This window comes from Loxodonta africana, chromosome 4 (assembly GCF_030014295.1).
Source record: "Loxodonta africana isolate mLoxAfr1 chromosome 4, mLoxAfr1.hap2, whole genome shotgun sequence".
NCBI classification, from domain to species: domain Eukaryota; kingdom Metazoa; phylum Chordata; class Mammalia; order Proboscidea; family Elephantidae; genus Loxodonta; species Loxodonta africana.
In genome coordinates, this window is record NC_087345.1 from 130,585,340 (window position 1) to 130,612,997 (window position 27,658).

General features: G+C 40.1%; 1 protein-coding gene across 4 annotated transcripts in view; it reads right to left on the minus strand.

Moving 5' to 3' along the window:
* Positions 1-9,373: 9,373 nt before the first annotated feature.
* The window catches only part of CLEC2D (C-type lectin domain family 2 member D), a 35,688-nt gene continuing 17,403 nt past the window's right edge, over positions 9,374-27,658 (minus strand). For 2 of the 4 annotated variants that reach the window (XM_064284642.1, XM_064284641.1), the window contains 4 exons: positions 25,599-25,712; positions 22,688-22,866; positions 21,920-22,026; positions 9,374-11,522 (listed from right to left, as the gene is read on the minus strand). In XM_064284642.1, coding sequence (XP_064140712.1) covers positions 11,303-11,522; positions 21,920-22,026; positions 22,688-22,866; positions 25,599-25,712 — 620 coding nt within the window. In that variant the 3' untranslated portion in view covers positions 9,374-11,302. Of the gene's footprint in view, positions 11,523-12,174; positions 20,956-20,999; positions 21,635-21,919; positions 22,027-22,687; positions 22,867-25,598; positions 25,713-27,658 lie in introns of those variants that run through there. The other 2 variants (XM_064284643.1, XM_064284644.1) reach the window with 2 other exon arrangements.

Sequence of the window (27,658 nt, forward strand, 5' to 3'; positions counted from 1 at the left end):
TCTCGACGAAAGGTAAGTACTTGAGTATATTATACAACGTCCCCCACCCCCAAGCCAGCTTCAGCAGCTGTTCATTTCCCTGGGCCTCAGATAGGCCTTGTCGAGTGCCTAGAGCCATCCTCCAGGCCCTGGTGAAGGAATAAATTTGCAATTGGGGGAAAAAAATTTGCCAGCTCCACTAAATGGGGGAGTTCAGGACAGAAGCACCTCCTGTCCAGGCATAAACAGTCCATAGACTTTGAGTAGCTTTCCCCCCTGCATGGACCTGCATGGACCTATTTCAGGAAAATAGGTCCTTGTTGACAGACTACAACTCTCTCAGTAGTGCAGTGGAGAGATGGGAGTTTGATGTTTGACACCACTTTGCCTATTAAACAGGGCCCTCACCTACCCACATCAGGGACCTAAGGACTGGTGGCTTCACTCAGGTCACCAAGCTACGCATGACAAGAGTCCAAGGATAACTGGTACCTCCAAGTCTTTAAAACCAAAACCACTCGGTACGCATGGCCCATGTGCAAAACCCACCCACCGGTACACTCTAGGGAACAGGGACACGCTTTCCTCAGAGATGCTTGGGGGATGATTCTCATCCCCTGCCTTGTTCAGAGCGTGACCCCCTGCTGGATCAGATACCAATACCTACAAAAATCACCCCTGCCACTCTAAGGCTGTAGGACAGAATATGTTCCACACACTTGATGATCAGCTACCTGGACACCTGACCTGAATTCATACAAGAAAACTGAATGAACTACTAGACTGATATACGTGATAACAGCTCTAGCCATCCGGGGACAGGATGTCAGAGCTCCAAAGACTAAAATAATCAAGCTAGTTCACTCAAGCAACCTATCTGGGCACATAAAAACAAAACAAAGCAAGAGGCTATGATACGGTAAGCAAACATAAAATAAACTAATACAATAACTTATAGATGGCTCAGAGATAACAGTCAATATCAAGTCACATAAAGAAACAGACCAATATCACCTTAATGAGATCTCAAAACAAAGAATCAAGGGATCTTCTAGATGAAAGTGCCTTCCTGGAATTACCAGAGGCAGAATACAAAAGATTAATATACAGAACCCTTCAAGACATCAAGAAGGAAATCAGGCAATATGCAGAACAAGCCAAGGAACACATGGGTAAAGTAGATGAAGAAATTAAAAAGGTTATTCAGGAACATAACAAAAAAATTAATAAGCTGGAAAAATCCATAAACAGAGAGCAATCAAAAATTCAGAAGATTAACAATAAAATTTCAGAAGTAGACAACTCAATAGAAAGTCAGGGGAGTAGAATTGAGCAAGTGGAAGGCAGAATTTGTGAACTTGAAGATAAAGCACTTGGCACCAATATATTTGAAGAAAAATCAGATAAAAGAACTTAAAAAAATGGAGAACCCTTAAGAATCATGTGGGACTCTATCAAGAGAAATAACGTATGAGTGATTGGAATACCAGAACAGAGAGGGATAACAGAAAATACAAAGAGAATTGTTGAAGATTTGAAGGTGGAAAACTTTCTCGATACCATGAAAGATGAGAAGATATCTACCCAAGATGCTCATCGAACTCCATATAAGGTAGATTTTAAAAGAGAAAGACATATTACAATCAAACTTGCCAAAACCAAAGATAAAGAGAGAATTTTAAGAGCAGCTAGGAATAAATGAAAAGTCACCTACAGTGAAGAATCAATAAGAATAAGCTCCGACTACTCCACAGAAACCATGCGGGCAAAAATGCAGTGTGATGGCTTATATAAAAAATTGGAGCAGGGCCAAGATGGCTGACTAGGGAGAAGCTACCTCGGATCCCTCTTGCAACAAAGACTCGGAAAAACAAGTGAATCGATCACATACATGACAATCTAAGGACCCTGAACATCAAACACAGGTCTAAAGAGTTGACCCAAGTGACATAGATTCAGCCAGCGCAAGCAGGCTGAACACTGACAGGGCTAACGAGAGAACGAGCAACCACGGGGAAGCAGCGACTGTTCTCGGAGCCTAGAGCCAGCATCCCAGTCAGAAAACCTTGGCGCCAGGCTTTGGACTGGGCGCAGGGGAGCTGAGCACAGCATCCTGAGATGGCATAAACATGGGATGCAGCCCTAGCCCCCAGAAGTGACCTCAGGGAAAGCCCAGCCAGTACATGCAGGCAGCACAGCGACACGGCTGACAGGAGAAGTCACCGGGAGGCAGCAACTAGTTTTGGAGCCTGGAGTGTGGCGTCCCAGCTGCGGAACCTTGCTGCTGGGCTTTGGACTGGGAGCGGAGGAATTGACCACGACTTCTGAGACAGCACAAGCACAAGAAGTGGGCCTGACCCTCGGGGGCAATCTCAACCCAGCCAGTGCACACAGACTACAGGCTCCTCCGGAATCTCAGACAAAACAGTCATCACCAAGCAAGATAAGTAACTTTGTCTATATTCCTGGGTGCTACTCTCTCCTATCTATCTGATCCCTCCCCTCCCTTCCCAGGTGGCTTCATTAACATTGGAATTTCCTGGGCCAGAGAGTGAAGTGCTCTGCTGTTCATTCGTTTGTTTTTTTGTCTTTTCCTAACCCATTTTCCTGGCCTGAGAGAAGCAGCCACAAAAAACCCAGGGACGAAAAATCCTTCCCTGACTTCCCGAAATTGGAGTAAAAATACAGAACAAGCACCAGCCAAGCATGTGAGATCCACAGTCTTGGACTTTCATCTGTACAGGAAACAAGGTGGCTATTATGTTGCAAAGGCAATTCTGATAGTGATCTGACTGTAATTGTTTCAACAGATTACTGGAAAGACAAGTTCTCCAGGTCTGATATCTCTACCTAATAAACAGAGCCCTCACTGACCCACAGTGCAGAACTGAGGGCTGAAGCTCCACCAAAACCACCTAGCCTCCTGCCATAGTGGTCTGAGGACAGTAACACCTACCAATCTGTAGAGGTACATGCATTGGGTGCCTAAGGTACAGCTGCAGAGCCCACCCACCAAAGGGCTTTAGGAATAGAGACACGCCTCACTGGCATTTGGGGGAAGGCTGTCAGCATCCTGCCCCCCCTGGAGTGTGACCCCCGGCTGCTACTAGAATCTGCTGCACACAACTATCACCAATACTCCTCTAAGTGAATAGGTGACAGCCTACACCACACACTTGGTGATCCAAAATCAGAATCTACTCAAGGATAGTGAATGGACTCTCAGGCTGATGTATCTGGTAAAAGCCCAAACCAGCTGGTAATAGGACATAAGTGATTCAAAGGCTACAACAATCAAGACAGCGCAATCTAGTAGCCCACCTACGTATATTGAAAGAAAACAAAACAAGACTCAGTGAGCAAATATAAAATAAATCATTAGAATATCTTATAGACTGTTTGGAGACAGCAGTCGATATCAAACAACATAAAGAAGGAGACCATGATTGATTCCACAATTTCCCAAATTAAAGAATCAAAATCTCTCCCAAATGAAGGTACAATCCTGGAACTGACAGATGCAGAATATAAAAAACTAATTTACAGAATGCGTCAAGACGTCAGGGATGACCTCAGATATGAAATAAGGCAATCTACAGAAAAAGCCAAGGAACACACTGATAAAGCAGTTGAAGAAATCAAAAAGATTATTCAAGAACATGGTAGAAAAATTAATAAGCTGCAAGAATCCATAGAGAGACAGCATTCAGAAATCCAAAAGACTAACAGCAAAATTACAGAATTAGACAACTCAATAGGAAGTCAGAGGAGCAGAATCAAGCAACTGGAATACAGAGTGGGGGTGCTGGAAGATAAGGTAATTGACACCAATATAATGGATGAAGAAAAATCAGATAAAAGAATTTAAAAAAATGAAGAAACCCTAAGAATCATGCAGGACTCTATCAAGAAGAATAACTTGCATGTGATTGGTGTTCCACAACAAGGAGGGATAACAGAAAATACAGAGAGAATAGTTGAAGATTTGCTGGCAGAAAACTTCCCTGACATCATGAAAGACAAAAGGATATCTATCCAAGATGCTCATCGAACCCCATTTAAGATTGATCCAAAAAGAAAAACACCAAGACATATTATCATCAAACTTGCCAAAACCAAAGATAAAGAGAAAATTTTAAAAGCAGCCAGGGATAAAAGAAAGGTCTCCTACAAAGGAGAATCAATAAGAATAAGTTCAGACTACTCGGCAGAAACCATGCAGGCAAGAATGCAATGGGATGACATATACAGAGCACAGAAGGAGAAAAACTGCCAACCAAGGATCATATATCCAGCAAAACTCTCTCTGAAATATGAAGGCGAAATTAAGATATTTACAGATAAACACAAGCTTAGACAATTTGCAAAAACCAAACCAAAGCTACAAGAAATACTAAAGGAAATTGTTTGGTCAGGAAACCAATAATATCAGATACCAGCACAACACAAGGTCACGGAACAGAACATCCTGATATCAACTCAAATAGGGAAATCACAAAAACAAATTAAGATTAATTAAAAAAAAAAAACGCTGAAAATGGGGAATCATTGAAGTCAATATGTAAAAGATCACAATAATCAAAAAGAGGGAATAAATATAGGTGGCATAGAACTGCCATATGGAGAGGGATACAAGGCGATATAGGACATTACAAGTTAGGTTTTTACTTAGAAAAATAGGGTTAATATTAAGGTAACAACAAAGAGGTATAACAACTCCATAACTCAAAATAAAAACCAAGAAAAACATAACGACTCAGGAAACATAAAGTCAAATACTATGAAAATGAGGAACACACAATGTACAAAGAAAAATGTCTCAGCACAAAAAAGTAAGTGGAAAAATGAAATTGTCAACAACACGCATAAAAAGGCATCAAAATGACAGCACTAAACACATACTTATCTATAATTACGCTGAATGTAAATGGAATAAATGCACCAATAAAGAGTCAGAGAGTCTCAGACTGCATAAAGAAATATGATCTGTCTATAGCCTGCCTACAAGAGACACACCTTAGACTTAGAGACACAAGCAAACTAAAACTCAAAGGATGGAAAAAAATATAGCAAGCAGACAACAAGCAAAAAAAGCAGAAGTAGCAATATTAGTTTCTGACAAAACAGACTTCAAAGTTAAATCCACCACAAAGGATAAAGAAGGACACTACATAATGATTAAAGGGACAATTGACCGGGAAGATATAACCATATTAAATATTTATGTATGCAATGACAGGGCTGCAAAATACATAAAACAAATTTTAACAGAACTGAAAAGTGAGATAGACACCTCCACAATTATAGTAGGAGACTTCAATACACCACTTTCAGGGAAGGATAGGACTTCCAGTAAGAAGCTCAATAGAGACACGGAAGACCTAATTGTTACAACCAACCAACTTGACCTCATAGACCTATACAGAACACCCACCCAACAGCTACAAAGTATACCTTTTTTTTCTAGTGCACATGGAACATTCTCTAGAATAGATCACATAATAGGTCATAAAACAAACCTTTGCAGAATCCAAAACATCAAAATATTACAAAGTATCTTCTCAGACCACAGGTCATAAAAGTGGAAATCAATAACAGAAAAATCAGGGAAAAGAAATCGAATACTTGGAAACTGAACAATACCCTGCTGAAAAAAGACTGGGTTATAGAAGACATTAAGGAGGGAATAAAGAAATTCATAGAATGCAACGAGAATGAAAACACTTCCTATCAAAACCTCTGGGACACAGCAAAAGCAGTGCTCAGAGGTCAATTTATATCGATAAATGCACACATACTAAAAGAAGAAAGAGCCAAAATCAGAGAACTGTCCCTACAACTTGAATAGAAAGTGAGCAACAAAAGAATCCATCAGGCACCAGAAGAAAACAAATAATAAAAATTAGAGCTGAACTAACTGAATTAGAGAACAGAAAAACAATTGAAAGAATTAACAAAGCCAAAAGCTGGTTCTTTGAAAAAATTAACAAAATTGATAAACCATTGGCCAGACTGACTAAAGAAATACAGGAAAGGAAACAAATAACACAAATAAGAAACGAGATGGTCTACATCACAAAAGACCCAACTGAAATTAAAAGAATCATATCAGATTATTATGAAAAATTGTACTCTAACAAATTTGCAAACCTAGAAGAAATGGATGAATTCCTAGAAAAACACTACCTACCTAAACTAACACAATCAGAAGTAGAACAACTAAATAGACCCACAACAAAAAAAGAGATTGAAAAGGTAATCAAAAAACTCCCAACAAAAAAAAATGCCCTGGCCCAGACGGCTTCACTGCAGAGTTCTACTAAACTTTCAGACAAGAGTTAACACCAGTACTACTAAAGGTATTTCAAAGCATAGAAAATGACGGAATACTACCTAACTCATTCTATGAAGTCACCATATCCCTGATACCAAAACCAGGTAAAGACACCACACAAAAAAAAAAAAAATTACAGGCCTATATCCCTCATGAACATAGATGCAAAAATCCTCAACAAAATTCTAGCCAATAGAATTCAACAACATATCAAAAAAATAATCCACCACGACCAAGTGGGATTTATACCAGGTATGCAAGGTTGGTTTAATACTAGAAAAACCATTAACATAACCTACCATATAAATAAAACAAAACACAAAAACCACATGATCTTATCAATTGATGCAGAAAAGGCATTTGACAAAGTCCAACACCCATTCATGACAGAAAGTCTCAGCAAAATAGGAATTTAAGGAGAATTCCTCAACATAATAAAGGGCATCTATTTTATACAAAGCCAAGAGCCAGCATCATTCTAAATGGAGAGAGCCTGAAAGCATTTCCTTTGAGAAAGGGAATCAGACAAGGATGCCTTTATCACCACTCTTATTCATCATTTTGCTGGAGGTCCTTGCCAGAGCAATTAGGCTGGATAAAGAAATAAAGGGCATCCAGATTGGCAAGGAAGAAGTAAAAGTATCTCTATTTGCAGATGACATGATCTTATACACAGAAAACCATAAGGAATCCTCAAGAAAACTACTGAAACTAAAAGAAGTGTTCAGAAGACTATCGGGATACAAGATAAACATACAAAAATCAGTTGGATTCCTCTGCACCAGCAAAAAGAACATCGAAGAGGAAATCACCTAATCAATACCATTTATAGTAGCCTCCAAGAAGATAAAATAAACTTAGGAATAAATCTTACCAGAGATGTAAAAGACTTATACAAAAAAAAAAAAAACTATAAAACACTTCTGCAAGAAACCAAAAGACTTACAGAAGTGGAAAAACATACCTTGCTCATGGATAGGAAGACTTAATATTGTAAAAAAGGCTATTCTACCAAAAGCCATCAATGGATTTCATGCAATTCTGATCCAAATTCCAATGACATTTTTTAATGAGATGGAGAAATAAATCACCAGCTTCATATGGAAGGGAAAGAGACCCTGGATAATAAGTAAAGCATTACTGAAGAAGAAGAACAAAGTGGGAGGCCTTACTCTACCTGATTTTAGAAACTATTATACTGCCAGAGTAGTCCAAACAGCCTGGTACTGGTACAACAGATACATAGACCAATGGAACAGAATTGAGAATCCAGACATAAACCCATCCACATATGAGTGGTTGATATTTGACAAAGGTCCCAAATCAGTTAAATGGGGAAAAGACAATCTTTTTAACAAGTGGTGCTGACATATCTGGATATCCATCTGCAAAAAAAATGAAACAAGACCAATACCTCAAACCATGCACAAAAATTGAACTCAAAATGGATCGAAGACCTAAATATAAAACCTAAAATGATAAAGATCATGGAAATAAAAATAGGGACAACATTAGGACCCCTAATACATGGCATAAACAGTATACAAAACATTACTAACAATGCAGAAGAAAAACTAGATAACTGGGAGCTCCTAAAAATCAAACATCTATGCACATCCAAAGACTTCTTCACCAAAAGAGTAAAAAGATTACCTACAAATTGGGAAAAAGTTTTTAGCTATGACATTTCCGATCAGCACCTGATCTCTAAAATCTACATGATACTGCAAAAACTCAACTACAAAAAGACAACCCAATTAAAAAATGGGCAAACAGTATGAACAGACACTTCACTAAAGAAGACATTCAGGTAGCTAACAGATACATGAGGAAATGCTTACGATCATTAGCCATTACAGAAATGGAAATCAACACTACATTAAGATTCCATCTCATTCCAACAAGGCTGGCATTAATCCAAAAAACACAAAATAATAAGTGTTGGAGAGGCTGTGGAGAGACTGGAACACTTATACACTGCTGGTGGGAATGTAAAATGGTACAACCACTTTGGAAATCGATTTGGCACTTCCTTAAAAAGCTAGAAATAGACTACCATTCAATCCAGCAATCCCACTCCTTGGAATATATTCTAGAGAAATAAGAGCCTTTATTTACATGAACAGATATATGCACACCCATGTTCATTGCAGCACTGTTTACAATAGCAAAAGGATGGAAGCAACCAAGAAGCCCATCAACGGATGAATGGATAAACAAATTATGGTATTTTTTAAATATATTTACACAATGGAATACTACACATCCATAAAGAACAGTGATGAATCTGTGAAATATTTCATAACATGGAGGAAACTGGAAGGCATTGTGCTGAGTGAAATTAGTCAGTTGCAAAAGGCCAAATATTGCATAAGACCACTATTCTAAGAACTAGAGAGAGAGTTTAAACAGAGAAGAAAATATTCTTTGATGGTTACAAGAGGGGGAAGGGAGGGAGGGAGGGAGGGAGAGAGGTATTCACCAATCAGATGGTAGATAAGAACTACTTTAGGTGAAGGGAATGACAACACACAATACAGGTGAGGTCAGCACAACTGGACTAAACCAAAAGCAAAGAAGTTTCCTGAATAAACTGAATGCTTCAAAGACCAGCGTAGCAGGGGCAGGGGTTTGGGGACCATGGTTTCAGGGGACATCTAAGTCAACTGGCATAATAAAATCTATTAAGAAAACATTCTGCATCCCACTTTGGAGAGTGGTGTCTGGGGTCTTAAACGGTAGCAAGCATCTATTTAAGATGCATCAATTGATCTCAACCCATCTGGAACAAAGGAGAATGAAGAACATCAAGGACACAGGGTAATTACGAGCCTTAAGAGATAGAAAGGGCCACGTAAACTAGAGACTACATCAGCCTGAGACCAGAAGAACTAGATAGTGCCCGGCTATAACCGATGACAGCCCTGGCAGGGAACACAACAGAGAACCCCTGAGAGAGCAGGAGAACAGTGGGATGCAGACCCCAAATTCTCATAAAAAGACCAGAATGAATGGTCTGACTGAGACTGGAAGGACCCTGGTTGGTGTTCATGGCCCCCAGACCTTCTGTTAGCCCAGGACAGGAACCATTCCCAAGGCCAACTCCTCAGACAGGAATTGGACTGGACAATGGGATAGAAAATATGCTGGTTAAGAATGAGCTTCTTGGATCGAGTAGACACTTAAGACTATGTTGGCATCTCTTGTCTGGAGAGGAGATGGGGGGGTTAGACACTGGTGAAATGGACACGAAAAGAGATACTGGAGGGAAGGAGTGTGCTGTCTCATTAGGGGGAGAGCAATTAGGAGTATATAGCAAGGTGTATATAAATTTTTGTATGAGAGACTGACTTGGTTTGTAAGCTTTCACTTGAAGCACGATAAAAAAAAATTTTTTTAATTTTACTTGTGCATGATATTAATGATATTGTTCAATAATTTCCACATTCTGTTAGATCACCTTTCTTTGAATGGGTGCAAATATGAATCCCTTCCAGTTGTTTGGCCAGATAGTTCCCTTCCAAATTTCTTGGTACAGGCGAGTGAGCACTTCAGACATTGCATCCATTTGTTGAAACATCTCACTTGACATTTCATCAATTCCTGGAGGCTTGTTTTTCACCAATGCCTTCAGTGCAGGTTGAACTTCTTCATCAATATCATCAATTCTTGATCACATGCTGCCTCCTAAAATGGTTGAATGTGGACCAATTCTTTTTGGTACAGTGACTCCGTGTATTCCTTCCATCTTCTTTTGATGATTTCTGCATAGAACTCTTCTGCATAGAAGCTTGGATTTTTATTAAAAGTCCTTCTTGACATGGCCTGAACTTGAATTTTTGTCTCCTCAACACCACTTGCCAAAAACTCCACTTTGCTTTTCACATTTTTCTTCTTAGCCTCCTGCTCTGTGAAGTTTATTGTCTTGTCAAATGATTTGAGGGAAATATATTGAGCTCACTTCTCTGGCCCTCTCTGTACTTCAGAATTTTGATCCTTCAATTGCCTTGGCAAAGATTTGTATATCTCCCAGGCAGGTGTCTTAGACTGGGGTCTCTAGAGAATCAAAACCAGTAAAGCATATAAATATATATAGAGAGAGAAATTTATATCAAGGAAATGGCTCATGTGGTTGTAGAGGTTGTAACATCCCAAGTCCATGGATCAGTGCCTTAGTTATCTAGGGCTGCTATAATAGAAATATCACAAGTGAATGGCTTCAACAAAGAGAAGTTTATTTCTTCACAGTAAAATAGGCTACAAGTTTAAATTCAGGGTGTCAGTTCCAGGGGAAGGCTTTCTCTCTCTTTTGGCCTTCTCATCAATTTTCCCCCAGTCTAGGTGCTTCTCTGCACAGGGACCCTGCTCCTGGCACTGCTTTCTTGGCTGTATGAGGTCCCCCTGTCTCTCTGCTTGCTTCTTTCTCTTATATCTCAAGAGATTGCCTCAAGACACAATCTGATCTTGTAGACTGAGTCATGCCTCACTAACAGAACTGCCACCTATCGTCCCTCATTAGCATCATAGAGGCAGGATTTAAAACTATGGGAAAATCAGACAATACCGGGAATCATGGCCCAGCCAAACTGATACACACATTTTTGGGGGGATGTAATTCAACCCATGGCAGTCAGGGTAGAGGCTCCTCCTGATTCATGTAGCCACAGGGGGCTGGTGAATCCAAGATCGGCAGGTCAGAGACCAGGGCTGTTGCTCACTGTCTGTGACGACTGATGAATCCCAAGATCTGCGGGCAAGACTGCAGGTAAGCTGCTAGCTCAAGTCCAGAGAACCACAGGTCAGACAAACAGGAGCCAGCTGCAGGATTCAGAACAAGCAAAAGCCCCTGAGCCCTGCCAGAACATCACCCCACACTCGATGCAGGCCACACGCCCAAGGAAACTCCCCTTCAACTAACTGGCTGCTCACAGCAGACACCATCATGGGAGTGATCACGTATGAAATGTCAACAGGGAAGTGGCAACAACATCACAGAACTACCAAAACATTGAGAATCATGACCCAGCCAAGTTGACACGCAATCTTAACCATCACAGCAGGGCTCTCTGCCCAGGTTCTCAGCATCTGACCCATTGCAAAGATGCCTTTAGAAATAGAGTGGCTCTCCGATGTAGGATCACTTCTGTATTGCTTCTTTGTTTCCAGACTCTTCGCTCCTCCTTTAATTGCCTTGAAAGCTCTCCAATACCTTGAAAGACAATTTTTTTTTTTTTTTAATCTGCCATTTCTATTTCTCATCACGAATTTGTTCTCTCTCAAGATATGTTATCATAGACAGAAGTGCATGTGAACTATCAGGCTTTTAATTTTAGCACTCTTTTATGATTTTGGGGGTCAGTTTAAAGGGGCAGCAGGTAAGCCCTGGACGTTTTATATCATCTTGGAATTCCCACACTGATGGTAGAACTAATGACATTACCTATTATTATCATGGAGTGACAACCTAGAAGCTACAGTTTACTAGAAATTACTATGATACAGACACAATGTTAACAGATTGAAATATGTATTCTCATTTAATTGGTATAATTAGACAATGAGGCGGATATTATTTTATTTTTCAAATGAGCTCCTTAGGTAAGGCATAAAGTAATTTGTGAAAGGTCACAGAGTGACAGAGCCCATGCTTAAACGACCTCATTTGGAAGCTAGTTTGGAAAAAAAGAGCCTCTGGTGATCTTTGAGTAAAGGTTAAACATTAGCTCACGTTGCACTGGTGTTGTAGCCACAGTCTGTTAACATAAGATCTCTCGGTTTCTACATGACTGTAGCTGTTTCTCACTACGAGGAAATGAAACTAAAGATAAGTACACAGACTCCTAGCAGTGTGGACATTCATGTGCCATTTAGCACATATTTTTTTTTTTTTTTAGCATTCGTATCTTTCAGGCAACAGACCAGGTGGCCTCTGAATACATAATGAACAAGACAAGCCACTTCCTTGATGGAACGTCATTGATAGGAACCTGAAAAATAAATATATAGGTAAACATGATTCATTGTAACAAGTTGTGAAAAGCAGTAAGGTATTATGAGAGCGCTTAGGCAAAGCACCTAAGCCAGGGGACAGTTTTTTATGAGGAGAGAAAAAAAAAAAAAAAAAACGCATTGTAGCAAAGTTGATTCTGACTCATGGCAACTCTATAAACTCTATAGGACAGAATGGAAGTGCCCCATAGGGTTTCCGAGGCTGTAATTTTCATGGACACAGACTGCCACATCATTCTCCCGCTGAGTGGCTGGTGGGTTCAAACCTCTCACCTTTCAGTTAACTGCCGAGCACTTAACCATTGCGCCGCTAGGACCCCTGCATTTGATTAAACCACCCATTGCCATTCAGTCGATTCTGACTCATAGTGACACTTTAGGATAGAACAACTGCCCCATAGGGTTTCCAAGGCTGCAAATCTTTACGAAAGCAGACTGCCACATCTTTCTCCCACGGAGGGGCTGGTGTGTTCGAACCACCCACCTTTCGGTTAATAGACAGCGCTTAACCACCACTCCACCAGAGTTCCTTGCATTTGATTAGGCCTAGAGAAAAGAGACTATATAGCATTTGGGAAACCACCTGTAATTTAAGATGGCTTGAACACAAATTATGAAATGAAAAAAGTGAAAAAGCTTCCAGTTGTAATAAAGACCTATGTTAAACTATGTAAACTTTACAACCTCTAAGCTGTACTGGAAACCCAGGTGGTATAGTGATTAAGAGCTACAACTGCTGATCAAAAGGTTGAAATCCACAGGTGCTCCTTGGGCACCATCTGGGGCAGTTCTTCTCTGTCCTATAGAGTTGCTGTGAGTTGGAATTGACTCAACAGCAACGGGTTTGGTTTTTTTGGTTAAGCTGTATAACTCTGATTACTTTCTTTTGCAACCCTGTGTCCCATAGCTGATACCATATATGACACAATTATGTATATTTACATGACCCCTGGAGAGTTACCATGATGGTAGGTAAGAAAACACAGAAGTAGACTGATTTTAATTTCGCTTAGTAAGGGGATTTGCTTCTTTTCCAAAAAAAAAAAGATTATTTAAATTGGGGTTATTAGGAGACAGAATTGATGAATAATTTGATGTAGAAGGAAACAAGAAACCCCAGTAAGTTTTCGGTTTTTCCCCCTTTATTACTCAAGAGCAGAGACTATCTCAACTGACGAATATAAAAGTAATCTGATCTTATTTTATTAGAACACCAGACTGATACAAAGTTATAGAAAACAGTAAAAACTCATGGCAATGATCTCCTTCCAGCTGAACTTTGTCCTACTTCTCTTGGGGCTCTTTGCCTTTAGCAACAGGAAAAATGATAAAGATATTCAATGTAATAGGGATGTAAAAGGCAGTATACTGTAACATGAAAGAACACACCCTTTGGAGCTAAATGAGCCTAATCCAAATACCATTTCTCTAGCTTGCTACTTGTTTAAGCATATATTGTAAGCAGAATAATGTCCCCCCAAAGATGTCCACTTTCTAATCTCCCTTCCCCCGCCACACACACACACACACACACACACACACTCACTCACACTCCCACTTTCTAGGTACATAGAATTGCAAAATAAAAATGTAGAGCACCTTTTTCAAAAATTAATAAAATTTTCAAGACATTGATGGTAGAGCATTAAATAAAATGTGGGGTCCTTTTGAGAAAAGGAAGTGTGTTACTGCCCAGGACTCAGCTGCTAACCGAAAGGTAGGTGACTCAAACCCACACAGTGGTTCCATGAAGAAAGACCTGCTGATCTGCTCCCATTGAGATTACAGCCTACAAAACTCTATAGGGCAGTTCTACACTATCACATGGGGTCTCCACGAGTGGAAATCGACTTGACTGCACCTTAACAACAACAAATATTGCACAGGCTAGAACTTCTAGTATGATGTAAAATACTAGTGGTGAGAGAGAACATTATTGCCTCTTCCTGATATTATGGGGAAAGTATTTAGCCTAAAGTGTGAGGTTACATGTAGGTTTACTTGTAGATGTTCTTCATGGACTTGAGCTAGTTGCCCTCTATTCCTAGTTTTCTGAGAGTTTTTAATCAAGATGTGGTTTTCCTGGTTCTTGGTATGAAGGGTTATTTTCTATTGTATCCTTGACATTTGGGCGATTATGTTTGAAGTCTCTGGTTCTTATTTACATTTTTTATTTTAGCAGGCAGTCACCCTGTTTAGGTTTAGCATGCAAGCACTGACTTATTTTTGTGGGCTGCAGTTCCAATAACACCAATTTTCAGAGGTTTGTACTGTTATTTTGGTTTATCTGGTTCCACTGAGGCCCTGGTCCCCTGGTCCCTACTGATGCTTCTTAAAAGGGCAGAAGGAGATTTTTCCGTTCTGGTCTGCACGCTGACTGTAGCAAAAGGGAGTCTCCAGCACTTGGAGACAGCCCACAGAGCACACGGGCCATGTGCTTCTTGTGGCAGTGTCCCCCTTGCTGGTTTCTTTGAATATGTCATGTCTCCAGGTGAGAGAAGAAGGCCTGAGAGGGAAAAGAGTACTTTCCCTGGCCACTTACTGACAACGGTACTCCTAACAGATTCCCTTGACTGGTACTGTGGGGTTTGCCTGGTGTTGTCAATGAGACTCCCATCAGTCAGGGGAAGAAATGAGTCTATCTGGGCTGCCTTTTATTACTAGGTTGGGATCGGGAAACACTGGGAGTGGACCATACCCTTCTTCTTTTGGGTGTGGTGGGGGTTGGAGGAGGCACAGGACACTCCGCCTCTGTGCTAGTCTTTCAGTCTTGGGGTTACAAACCAGCTCACTTTGCCCTTGAAAACCAGTTGCCATTGATTCAACTCTGACTCATGGAGACCCTGTGTGTTAGAGTAGAACTGTGTTCCACAGGCTTTTCAGTGGCTGATTTTTCAAAAGTAGATCATCAGGCCTTTCTTCTGAAGCACCTTTAGGTGGACTCTAGCCTCCAAACTTTTTGTTAGAAGCCAAGCGTGTTAACTGTGTACACCACCCACGGATTCCCACCTCTCTCTTAACACCATTCAAAGCCCCTCCTCCCCTCCTCCGCCCTACCTGCCAACCCCCACCCCCACCCCATTGTTTCTTGTGTTGTTTCCGGGTGAGGATCAGGGAGAGATGAGTCTACATCTTCTTGTCCTGACCTAAAGTCTTGGCCTTCTTTTCTCCATCTGATTTCCTGTTGCAATATATCGAATATCTCTCTTTGTTTTTTACTTCTTTTGCCCTGGCTTCTCTCCTTTTCCATTTTATTCAAGTTTGTTCTTTTCTTGCTCTGCTCCTATTCTTTGATTACCTCTGTTTCAGATACTTTGTATCCTGAAAGACACTAGAATGCAGGTTCTGACAGGGATAGCATCAGATTTGCAAAATGAAATATCATGCATAAAAAAAAGATTTTAATCCTAGCACTAAATCCATTTCACATGTTGAGAAACACCCACTGTACATACATTTTATCTCCACTTCCACTGAGCAAACATTAAAACTATTTCTTGTTTATTCATTTCATAATCAGAACATTCGTACAATGACAGCTGACTTCACATGTGTTTAAACAGAACTTATGTAATCACTGTGGTTGAAGCTGTCAAAGAGTTCCAAAACACTGTTTGAGAGAGGAGATCAACTTTGGGCATGGTGACTGGGTAAAGAGAGCTGCAACCACAGAAAAGTTTGGTCTGCTCATCCTCAGTCTTAGTTTGATTATCACCTTCCATGGATATGTTTTCTGATCCTTAGATTAGGTTCTATTTTGCATTCCCTGTGTTCTCATTGATTGGTTATTTCCCCCAATCTAAGCCTCATTATAAAGCCTTGGCGGCACAGTAGTTAAGAGCTCGGGTGCTAACCAAAAGGTGAAACTTCTGGGACCCTTCCACGAGCTTGGATGCCGTACACTAGCAGGAAACTTACTATGCATATTATTTCTTATGCTAGTTTTTGGTTTTAGTGTCAAGTCTGGGGCTTAGGAACTATGAAGACAAAGACTGGCAGAAGATGGAAAGAAAGCAGTGGCATAATTATACTACGAGACCTTGATTAAAAGTTTGGGTTTTAGACTGAGGGTAAAGGAGAAAAAACTGAAAGATTGTGTGCAAGGGAGTGGCCTGATCATATTTTGGCTTAGAATCATCACTTTGGCTGCAGTGTGAAAAATGAATCGAGATATATTGAAACTGTAAGAATGGGTGTTCCAAAGTGTGTAGATTGCCTGTTGTATATGTTATTGCAGGCTTGTTCCGAGGAAGGAACACTTCCCACATGTGAGTCATAGTTCAGCCAGTGGGGATTTCTACAGAAGCATAACAAATTAACACAGCTCTGTGAGCACAAACACCAGAATGAATTTTTAACAACACTGTAGAAGTTTCCACGCTAGTGGCAGGATGACTGCTGTTATTTTTACTTTTATTTCCACTCAGCAATAACAATGTTTTTAAGTATTTGCTATGAGTCAGACACAGTGGCAAGAGATTTTCATGTTTGATCTCACTTGAATCTTACAACTAGCCGTGAAGCTGTTATTATTATATTCATTTTTCATGAGAGGAAACTCTACTTAAGGGGCTATGTAATTTGCCAGGGTCACAGCTGGTAAGTAACGGAGTCCATGCTTTAGGTACACGGTTTGGAAGCTAGTTTGTAAAAGACTAGTAGGTCAGTTAGGGTCACTGTTTGTTTCAACTTTTATTTATGAATTAGTCACATACTTAACGGAGTTTATCAATATAAAATCTTGCTTCTTAAAAGGACAAATATTGTATGAGACCACTATTATAAGAACTCAAGAAATAGTCTAAACAGAGAAGATAATATTATTTGATGGTTACGAGAGGGGGGAGGGAGGGAGGACTCACTAATTAGATAGGAGACGAAAACTAATTTAGGTGAAGGGATGGACAACACACAATACAAGAGTGTTCAGCGCAACTAGACTATACCAAAAGCAAAGAAGTTTCCTGAATAAACTGAATGCTTTGAAGGCCGGAACAGCAGGGGCCGGGGTGTGGGGACCACGGTTTCAGGGAATGTCTAGGTCAATTGACATAATAAAAACTATTAAGAAAATATTCTGCATCCCATTTTGGAGAGTGGCATTTGGGGTCTTAAACGTTAGCAAGGGGCAATCTAAGATGCAACAATTGGTCTCAACCCACCTGGAGCAAAGGAGAATGAAGAACACCAAAGACACAAGGTAAGTATGAGCCCAAGAGTCAAAATGGGCCACACAAATCAAAGACTACATCAGCCTGAGACCTGAAGAGCTAGATGGTGCCTGGCTACAACTGATGACAGCCATGACAGGAAACACAACAGAGAATCCCTGAACGAGCAGGAGAGCAGTGGGATGCAGACCCCAAATTCTAGCAAAAAGACCGGACTTAAGGGCCTGACTTAGACCGGAGGGATCCCAGAGGTCATGGTCCTCAGACCTTCTGTTAGCCCAAGACAGAAAACATTCTCGAAGCCAACTCTTCAGACAGGGATTGGACGGGGCTACAAGACAGAAAATGATGCTGGTGAGGAGTGGCCTTCTTGATCAAGTAGACACATGAGACTATCTGGGCAGCTGCTGTCTGGAGGGGAGGTGTGAAGGCTGATGGGGACAGAAGCTCGCTGAACGGACACGGAAACACAAGGTGGAGAGAAAGAATATGCTGTCTCATCAGCGGGAGAGCAACCAGAAGTATATAGCAAGGTGTATACAAGGTTTTGTCTGAGAGACTGACTTGATGTGTAAACTTTCACTTAAAGCACAATAAAAACTAAAAAAAAAAGACCAGGCTTAATGGTCTGACTGAGACTAGAAGGACCTCGGAGGTCATGGTCCCCAAGCCTTCTGTTAGCCCAAGATAGGAAGCATTCCTAAAGCCAACTCTTCAGACAGGGATTGGACTGGACCATGGGATAGGAAATGATACTGGTGAAGACTGAGCTTCTTGGATTAAGTGGGCACACGAGACTATGTGGGTAGCTCCTGTCTGGAGAAAAATGAGAGGGCAGAGGGGGCCAGAAGCTGGCCAAATGGACACGAAAATAGACAGTGAAGGGAAGGAGGGTGCTGTCTCATCAGAGGGAGAGTAACTAGGAGTATATAACAAGGGGTATATATGTTTTTGTATGAGAGACTGACTTCGTTTGTAAACTCACTTAGAGCACGATAAAAATTAAAAAAAAAAAATCTTGCTTCTTAGTTCCTAGATTTCTGTAGAAATTTAGATTTCTTTGTGAAAAAGTAAACAGAAACCAAGGAAATAAGGCAGAGTCTTATAGCTATGAGCACATTCTTTCATTCCACAAATATGTTTTGAGCATATCTGTATTTGAGACACTGTGGTAGGCTCTTAGGATACAGACGTGAACTAGACTTTGTTCCTGCCTGTTAGAAAGCTTGACATAAAATGAATTTTAAGGCAGAAAACATTATTAGAGTTAAGTAAGGTTACTATTTACTGGAAAAAGATTTAATTTTTATGAAATATGTTTATATGCAACTAACAACACAGTAAAAAAAAATTTTTTTTTCTGGTTAATAACATAATCTCAAAATATACGCAGCAAAAATTTCAGAATTACAAGAAGAAACTGATCAATCTGTCAATAAAGTAAGAGCAATGGAAGCATATTAGTGAGGAGATATATTGTAAACTGCTATTTCATCCTTATTGGGATTCGTCAGTACAGTGTAGCTGATGCCATAAAATTTTAAATATTTTCTTTTTAAAACTTATTAGTATATAAACAGTGGTGCAATTAGGTATTGAATGCTTAAATAATTCAAATTGTTAACTGTCTTTGACTTATTCTGGAATAAACTCAAGGATTTAAATCCAATAAAGGGTAAAAGAGAGAACGGTATTTGCCTTAGGCATGAGGAATCCATGTTTTAAAGAGACAGTCCTCACTTTGTACAGTTCTGATGTGCATATATTCCAATTACCACCTGACAACACAGTTCAAATTTCAGTACCACAGTATATTAACTGTGCAATTAACTGAATAATTGCATGAGTATACACTTCCCTGATAGCTCTTCAGTCCACATATCTCTACACAAACAAGAGATGCTCATTATATCGTGGCCAATGCAGCACTTGTTTCAAAGTCTGTCAGTGACTGGTCACTGCACATCTGTTTTTCATCTCATGCACAGACAGCAAAGCATGTAGTTGTGTTGCCTCCTTGTTGCTTATTTATTAACTCATGTGTCATTTTACAAAAATGGATACCCCAAAGAGGAGATTGGCCAAAAAGAAATGACAGTGCAGCAGAGTAATGAAGAGTGATAATGCAGGAAGTGAAATGTGAATCAAGCGTAAATGGAATTATAGGAGAAACAGCTGATTGTGAGAACACTGGTATTGCTGCCATTGGGAGGCTCTAGATATGCAGCCATAAGAACTTAGTGAAGGCAAACTATTGACATAAATGAGTAAAGTGGTCGTGACGAAAAGGATGAAGATGTTCCTGAGGAAGAGATTACAGAAACTATTTCACAGGAATTCTCATAGATATTTCACAACATGGAAAGCACAAAGAGAAAATGTTGGAAGCTGATTCAAGCCTAGAAAGTGCTATGACAACTCACCAAAGATGTTCATTCTGTATAATTAGTTGTACTATGAAAAGAAGGTGAGCACTGTTCAAACTATTTTCAATAAGTTGTTTGTTTTTTTAACCAAGAAAGAAAACACGTAAATTCTCAGTGTTTCTAATGTTTTAAAACAAGATATACTAAATAAATATCATTTTAGCATTTTTTAAATTCCCCTCTATATTTCTGACAATAAAAAAGTTTTGAATGTGTTCACAAAAATTTTTGAAGGTCACAGAACAATCAATTTTTCTCGTTGATTACTAATATCTTTTTACATGGCTTCAGCTAGCATGGTCATTCTTATGGCTTCATGTGTGCAAAGCAAGGACTGTCTGTTTGGAAAAGACATTTTAGTAAGTTTTGTATCTGGTCATAAAGGTAAAGTTTGCTGATATTTCTTATACCCCGTGATCAAATTAAAAGTATTGACACATCAAAACTCTTTGCCCATTGCCATCAAGTGAATTCCAACTCATCAACTCATCAAACAATTAATTGAGAATCATGCTATTCAAAATCCCTGTATTATACCAGGCTATGATAGTTTGTGCAGCCCTGGGGGCACAGTGGTTAAGAGCTTGGCTGCCAACCAAAAGTTCCGCAGTTCGAATCCACCAGCTGCTCCTTGGAAACCCTATGGGGCAGTTCTCTGTCCTATAAGGTCGCTATGAGTTAGAATAGACTCAGTGGCAGTAGGCTGTTTGTGATAGTTTGTATCCTTTGTGAAGTGAACATGATAACCACTACACTATACAGTTTGTATCCTTTGTGGCAATAGATATTATGAATACAGGTTGGTAGTATTTTTGGTAGACCATAAAAATGGATCAGCAACTGTACATAACAATTTACAATGCATCGCTCTCCTGTGCTTTGGATAATTCTCTATTTACATCTTGAATCAATTTGGCATCTTTGGGGATAATCGTTTTGCTTGCTACAAATCCATTTCCTCTCTGTATAGGCCCTGGCACTACTGACACCATTGTCATTCAGGTAGGCACATTCTCCAACTCCTTTGATGGTAAACCTAAAGCCAAACACAAAAATATTAACTATTAATAGGTTGGACATCTGCATTGGCTCCTCCACTATAATCTTCAGAAACTCCCCCTCTAGATTTTTTTTTTTTATCCCCATAAAAGAGGAACAAAAGCCTGTCATTCATATGCCTCCTTAATATCTCATGCCATTTCTCTGTTTAGTTCCTTTTACATTCTTAAAGTCCCTGCCTCAATATCACAACTTATCATTCATCCATAACATACCCAGGTATGTTGTTGTTTAGGTATTCATTTAGGTGTTTTCCATCGTGCCCAAATGGACTGCTACCGTGTGTAGCCATCAGTGAAGATTATTTTCAGTCTTCCCCTGAATTACTTCATAAATGTGTGAAAATAAAAAATTTTACTTGCTGGTAAATTCCTAAAAGGTCTTAACTTGGATTGATGGAGATGATTGGACCCCCACAACATATCTTCAATAAAATGGTTACATTCAAAATATCCCTCTGAATTATTCATCATGCAAGGAACTGTCACTAGGTTTCTTCTGGCGATAAAAGTTTAGGAAAATCTTTATGGGTTCTGTAGTGATCTTCCTTTTCTGAATGGACACAGCAGCTGGAAGAGCGGACTTAACAGTTATTGATAGCAGTTCTTCAGTGGCTCCCTGGAATTTTTAAAAGCTTGATGTGCATCACTTGTTGTCTGTACATTCCAAATAGGGGTTTCAGCAAAGAAAAGTTTTCGGTCAGTGGATGAGGGCAAGAACTTTATCAAATGCCATCATCACGTTAAAGATTTCAACTATAATCAAAATAAGTAATGTTTACCCAGAGCAGCAGCTAGTAAATGGAAGAGCAAAGAATCTGTACTGCCTTGCCTCATACTGCAGTGAGATTTAAATGGCATTAAACTTTTGTCTCCTAAACACAACTCACATACACAACCACACATTAACATAGTAGAAGGAAGAGAAGTCTCAAAACGTACGAGTTATTATTTTCGGTGCCATCTGTCCATTTCCAGGTGTGAAGAAACGATTCTCTGCTAAGGCCAATCCAATGGTCAGAAGGACCTTTGTATCTTTTCAGGAAAATCTATTATAAAACACAAAGTGAAAACATTTGTCTCTTTTTCTCATAATACCTGATCTTTATTAGTTACTTTATTTAAAGTGACCCAAAAACCCACTGCCGTCAATTCAGGCTCATAGCAACCCTATAGAACAGAGTAGAACTACCCCATAGAGTTTCCAAGGAGCTCCTAGTGGGTTTGAACTGCCAGTCTCTTGGTTAGCAGCCATAGCACTTAACCACTACGCCACCAGGGTTTCCATAAAAGTGACCATACATCCCAATTTGCCTGGGAAAGTCTCATTTTATTTATGCCTGTTGTTACTGGATAATATTTCATAGTGCCCTATTTCATTGCCCAAAATGTCCCAATTTGAATGATAAATTACACGATTTATTATATTTAGTTACATTTATTAGTGAAACAGTAAAAATACAACTAATAAATACATCTAGTCCACAGGTTAGCTATAAGAATTAAATGAATGTATCTAAAATGCCTCACAGGGTTCCTGGCATGAATATAGCCTCAACAAACATCAGACCCAGAGGTGTATCCCTCACCCTAAAGTCTGCCTGGACAGGAATCCTTCTGTTTCGTATCATTCAGCTTTTACCCTCTTCAGTCCAGATCCTCCTAGGGCTAAGTATTCAACAGAGAACAGGATCCAAAAACAACTCTTACCAGTTCCTCTGGGATTTCAAACTGAGCAAGACTAGCTTCCACTGAGGCACAGAAGGTCTGACTGAATGTCCAATTCCTTGTCTCCTCAGAAAAATAATAACACTTCCCTCTAAATCCAATCCAGGTTTCTGGGCAGGCAGCACACATAGAGAACTCTAAGACATTCTCTTGTTTTCTCCCTAAGAGTTAGACAATCACAATGCATTATAATAAATAAATGTTATAATCTCTTTTATCAGTTTACCCACTTCCTGTCCTGAAGTCAATTTTGAATTTGATTGCTATTCTCCTAACTCACCACTAACGGTCTTAGCCTAAGCACAGTAGTCTTCAGTCCAATGGTCTTCAAGCTGGGAACCCGTGCACCTAACATTCCAAGCAGTTCATGAGCACAGGCTCTTTTGTAACATCATATAGATTTTCTTTTCCCACATCTTCCTTCATATTAGCCCTTCTTCCACTTGGCAAAAAAAAAAAAAAAGGCAAACCCCTTTCCTCTCCCGGATTTTACTATGCTGTATTTCTTGGGAGCTCCAAAAACCCCCAGTGGATGTAACACAAATAAAACATTGTTTTTTGGTACCAAAAATACAATTTAAGGCTTTCTGGGATTTTTCCATTTTATGTGTATTTCTGTTAAATATGGAGTCCTTGAGTGGTTGAAAATGGTTAATCCACTCTGCTGCTAACTGAAAGGTTGAAGTTTCAAGTCTACCCAGAGGCACCTCAGAAGAAAGGCCTGGCAATCTACTTCTGAAAAATCAGCCTTCAAAAGCCCTATGAAGCACAATTCTGCTCTGATCCACATGGGGTCATAATGAGGCAGAACTGAAAACAACTTGTACTGGTATATGAAACATAAAAAAAAAATTTTTTTTTTTATATATAAGAAATATTTTGACACTTGTCATATGTTCTGGGAGCCTGGTGGTGCAGTTGTTAAGTGATATGGCTGCTAACCAAGAGGTTAGCAGTTCAAATCCACCAGCTGCTCCTTGGAAATGCTATGGGGCAGTTCTCCTCTGTCCTCTAGTGTCACTGTGGGTCAGAATCAACACGATGACAATGGGTTTGGTTTTATGGTTTGGTCATATGTTATGAAATAAGTAATATTTCAGAGTCTAGGCCATGGGGAGAACAGAAATTTTTGTTTTATAATCTCACCTTTCCTCCCCTAACATCTCTTCCTGGACTGTCCTTAAGTGTGTCAAGCACTAAAGATCTACTGCCTCTATATACAAAGGACTAGTAATTTTTAAAAGCATATAGTTCTCTTTCCTTTTATGCATTCTCAGTCAAGCTTAAGTAGCTGATAAAATTCTTAAGGCTACAAAGGATATACCTAAAACATTTCAAGTAGAGGTCTGTGATGGTTAAGATTGTGTATCAACTTGGCTGGGCCATGATTCTAAGTGTTTGCACTTGATCACTCCCATGATGGGATCTACTGTCAGTAGCCAATCAGGTGAAAGGGAGTTTCCTTAGGAGTGTGGCCTGCTTCCGAATATAAGCAGATGTTGCGGCTGCCTCCTGTTCATCTGACCTCTGGTTCCTGGGACTTAAGCTATCAGTTTATCTGGGATTCATAGATCTTCACAGTCTTGTGAGGCAAGCCTTGCTCTTCGGCCTTGGGTTCGCCAGTCTCTGCAGCTAAGTACATCAAGAGAAGCCTTTTGGTCTTCCTGTCAGTCTTGGAATTCATCCATATTCACAGCCCGTGGGCAAAAGCCCTGCTTTCTGACCTGGTGATCTTGGGTTCGCCAGCCCCTGCAGCTACATGAATTGGGAGAAGCCTCTACCCTAATCCACAGCCTTGGGATGTTTCAGCCTCTACAATTGTGTGAGCTGTTTCTTTGGTATAAATCTGTCTATATATATATATTTATACGCTTTACTGGTTTTTTTTTCTCTAGAGAACCCAGCCTAAGACAAGGTCTCACCTGACTACTTATTTAATCAAACGATAATTCGGATTAAAGCATGTCAGAGAATAGGTCCACAGATGGAACTCCTGATCTTCCCACAAACCTCCTCCACCCACAGCATTTCTCCTACCAGTACATGGCAACTGTATTCTTGCTACTGCTTGGGGGGAAAGCCTTAAAGTCATCTTTCACTCCTCTTTCTCAAACTTCATCTCTGATATGTTATGAAATGCAGTCGGTTCAATTTTCAAAATACCCAGAGTCTGGCCACCCTCCCCAACCTCCACTGTTGGTTTCACCTGATCCAAGCCATTCTCATCTCTTACCTGGAGTACAAGAGTGCCCTAATAGATCTCCCTGCTTCTACCCTTGACTCCTAACAGTCTACTCTCACTATAGCAGTCAAAATGGTTCTCAAAAATGAAAGTCAGATCATACCACTCCTCTCCTAAAACCCCCTAAACTTCCTCATTGCACCTAGAGATTGGGGAAAAAAAAAAAAAAAAAACAAAGTCTTTAAATGACCTACATATGCCTGTCACCTCTCCAGCACCCTATCTTATTACTCTTCTTTTTCCTCAGTATACTTGTGCTAAATCAGCTTCATTGTTGTTTCTCAAATAAGCCAGGTAGATTCCTCCTTAGGGCTTTTTCTTTACTGGTTCTCTCTGCCTGGAATGCTTTCACCAGGTAGCTACATGGCTAACTCCTTCATCTCCTTCAAGATTTCTCAAGGGCTTTGCTATATTGGCCAACCTACATATACTGCAAACTGTTCCACCCATACGCGTCTTTATTAAGTTTATTACTTGTGAGTTTTTCTGCTAGGGTGCAAGTTCTATGAACAAAGAATTTTGTGTGTTTTGCTCATTGAAATATCTCAAGCACTTCACAGAGTGCCTGGCACATAATGGAGCTCAATAAATATGTGCTGATAATATAAATGTGTAGAGAACATCGTAAAATTTGGAGAATAAGTAACTTACCTGCTATGATAACAGAAAGTGCAAAAACAGTTGAGGTTAGGAATATAATGAGGAGGCAACACAAAATTTGGGCAAAGGTTACAGGGAATGTACTTGTTTGCCATCTTCTTCTACCTGTAAAACACAAATGTCATTATAAAGGGTTTAGGGAGAAAAAAAAAATATCTGAGGTTACCAGAGAATTAACCTCTAAGCTCAACTGGACCTCAATTGCCATTGGACCTACTGCCAATGTCTTTCATGTAAAGTCTTGCTCCATAAAGAACAGCCATGGCCCAAAGAGGACTAGAGATAAGGGCCTCTTCTTGAACTGTTGGAATAAGAGTTAATGAGAGACCAAAAAACAAAAAGTGAAGAGAAAAAATTTGGATGAAAATGAAACATATAAATAATCCAGATTTACCTCCATAATTTTGAGACCTGATTAGACATATTGAGGGAATCATTAGAAAATTAATCAAGTGTAATTCAGTACACCAACAGAATGAGAGAATAAAAACATGATCTTCTTAATAAATGCAGAAAAAGCATGTGTTATGGATTGAATTGTGTCCACCAAAAATGTATGTCAACTTGGCTAGGCCATGATTCCCAGTATTGTGTGGTTGTCCACCCTTTTTTGATCTGATGTGATTATCCTGTGTGTTATAAACCCCAACCTCTATGATGTTACTGAGGCAGAATTAGAGAAAGTTATGTTATGAAGCAAGACTCAATTACAAGATTAGTTGTATCCTGGAAACCCTGGTGGCGTAGTGGTTGTATCTTGAGTAGATCTCTTTCTTTTTTTTTTAATTGTGCTTTAAGTGAAAGTTTACAAATCAAGTCAGTCTTTCATACAAAAACTTATGCACGCCTTGCTATGTAGTCCTAGCTGCTCTCCCCCTAACGAGACAGCAGGCTCCTCCTCTCCACCCTATACTCCCCGTGTCCATTCAACCAGCTCCCGTCCCCCCCACATCTCGCCTCCAGACAGGAGTTGCCCACATAGACTCACGTGTCTACCTCAGCCAAGAAGCTCACTCCTCATGAGTATCATTTCTGTCTTATAGTCCAGTCCAATCCCTGTTTGAAGAGTTGGCTTCGGGAATGGTTCCAGTCTTGGGCTAACAAGGGGTCCAGGGACCATGACCTCCAGGGTCCCTCTAGTTTCAGTCAGGCCATTAAATCTGATCTTTTTACAGGGAGTCACTCTCTTTTGAGATACAAAACAGAGAATCAAGCCGAAAGGAAGTGGGACTTCATATCACCGAGAAAGACACTCCGGGAACACAGTGCATCCTTTGGACCCAGGGTCCCTGCACTGAGAAGCTCCTAGACCAGGGGAAGATTGAAGATTGATGACAAGGACCTTCCCCCAGAACCAACACAAAGAGAAAAATTTCTCTGGGAGCTGGCACCCTGAATTCAGACATCTCATCTCCTAAACTGTGAGAGAATAAATTTCTGTTTGTTAAAGCCATTCACTTGTGGTACTTCTGTTATAACAGTACTAGATAACTAAGACAGAATTTGGTACCAGGAATGGGGTGCTGCTATAACAGAAATGTAGAATGTGGAAACGATTTTGGAATTTGTAATGGGTAGAGGCTGGAAGAGTTTTAAAGTGCCAGCATGATAAAGCCAGATCTGCTGCCCAAAACTGAGGGGGCAGAGCTGCCATGCCAAAGGGGCAGAAGAATGGGGCCTGGAGGGAGCTGAAGGGGTAGGGTCACCACTCAGACAGACTAGGGGAATGGGGCAGCCCAAATTCAAGGGAGCAGAGTTGCTGTTCCAGTGGGTCTAGAAAATGGAGCTGAAGCCCAGGGCCGGGGGTCTCCACCCAGAATCTGAAGAGTGTGACCAACATCCAGAGTCTGAAGGGCAGGGTCATTGCCTAAATGTTCTCAGAAAACAGAGGATTATTTTCAAGACTTGAGAAGTAATGTATCCTGCTGACTTGCTTGGTGCCTGTTATCCCTTCTTTCTCTCCAATTTTTCCCATTTGTAATGGAAATACCTACCTTGGGTCTGTTCCTCCATTGTATTTTGGAAGCAGATAACTTGTATTCTAGATTTCA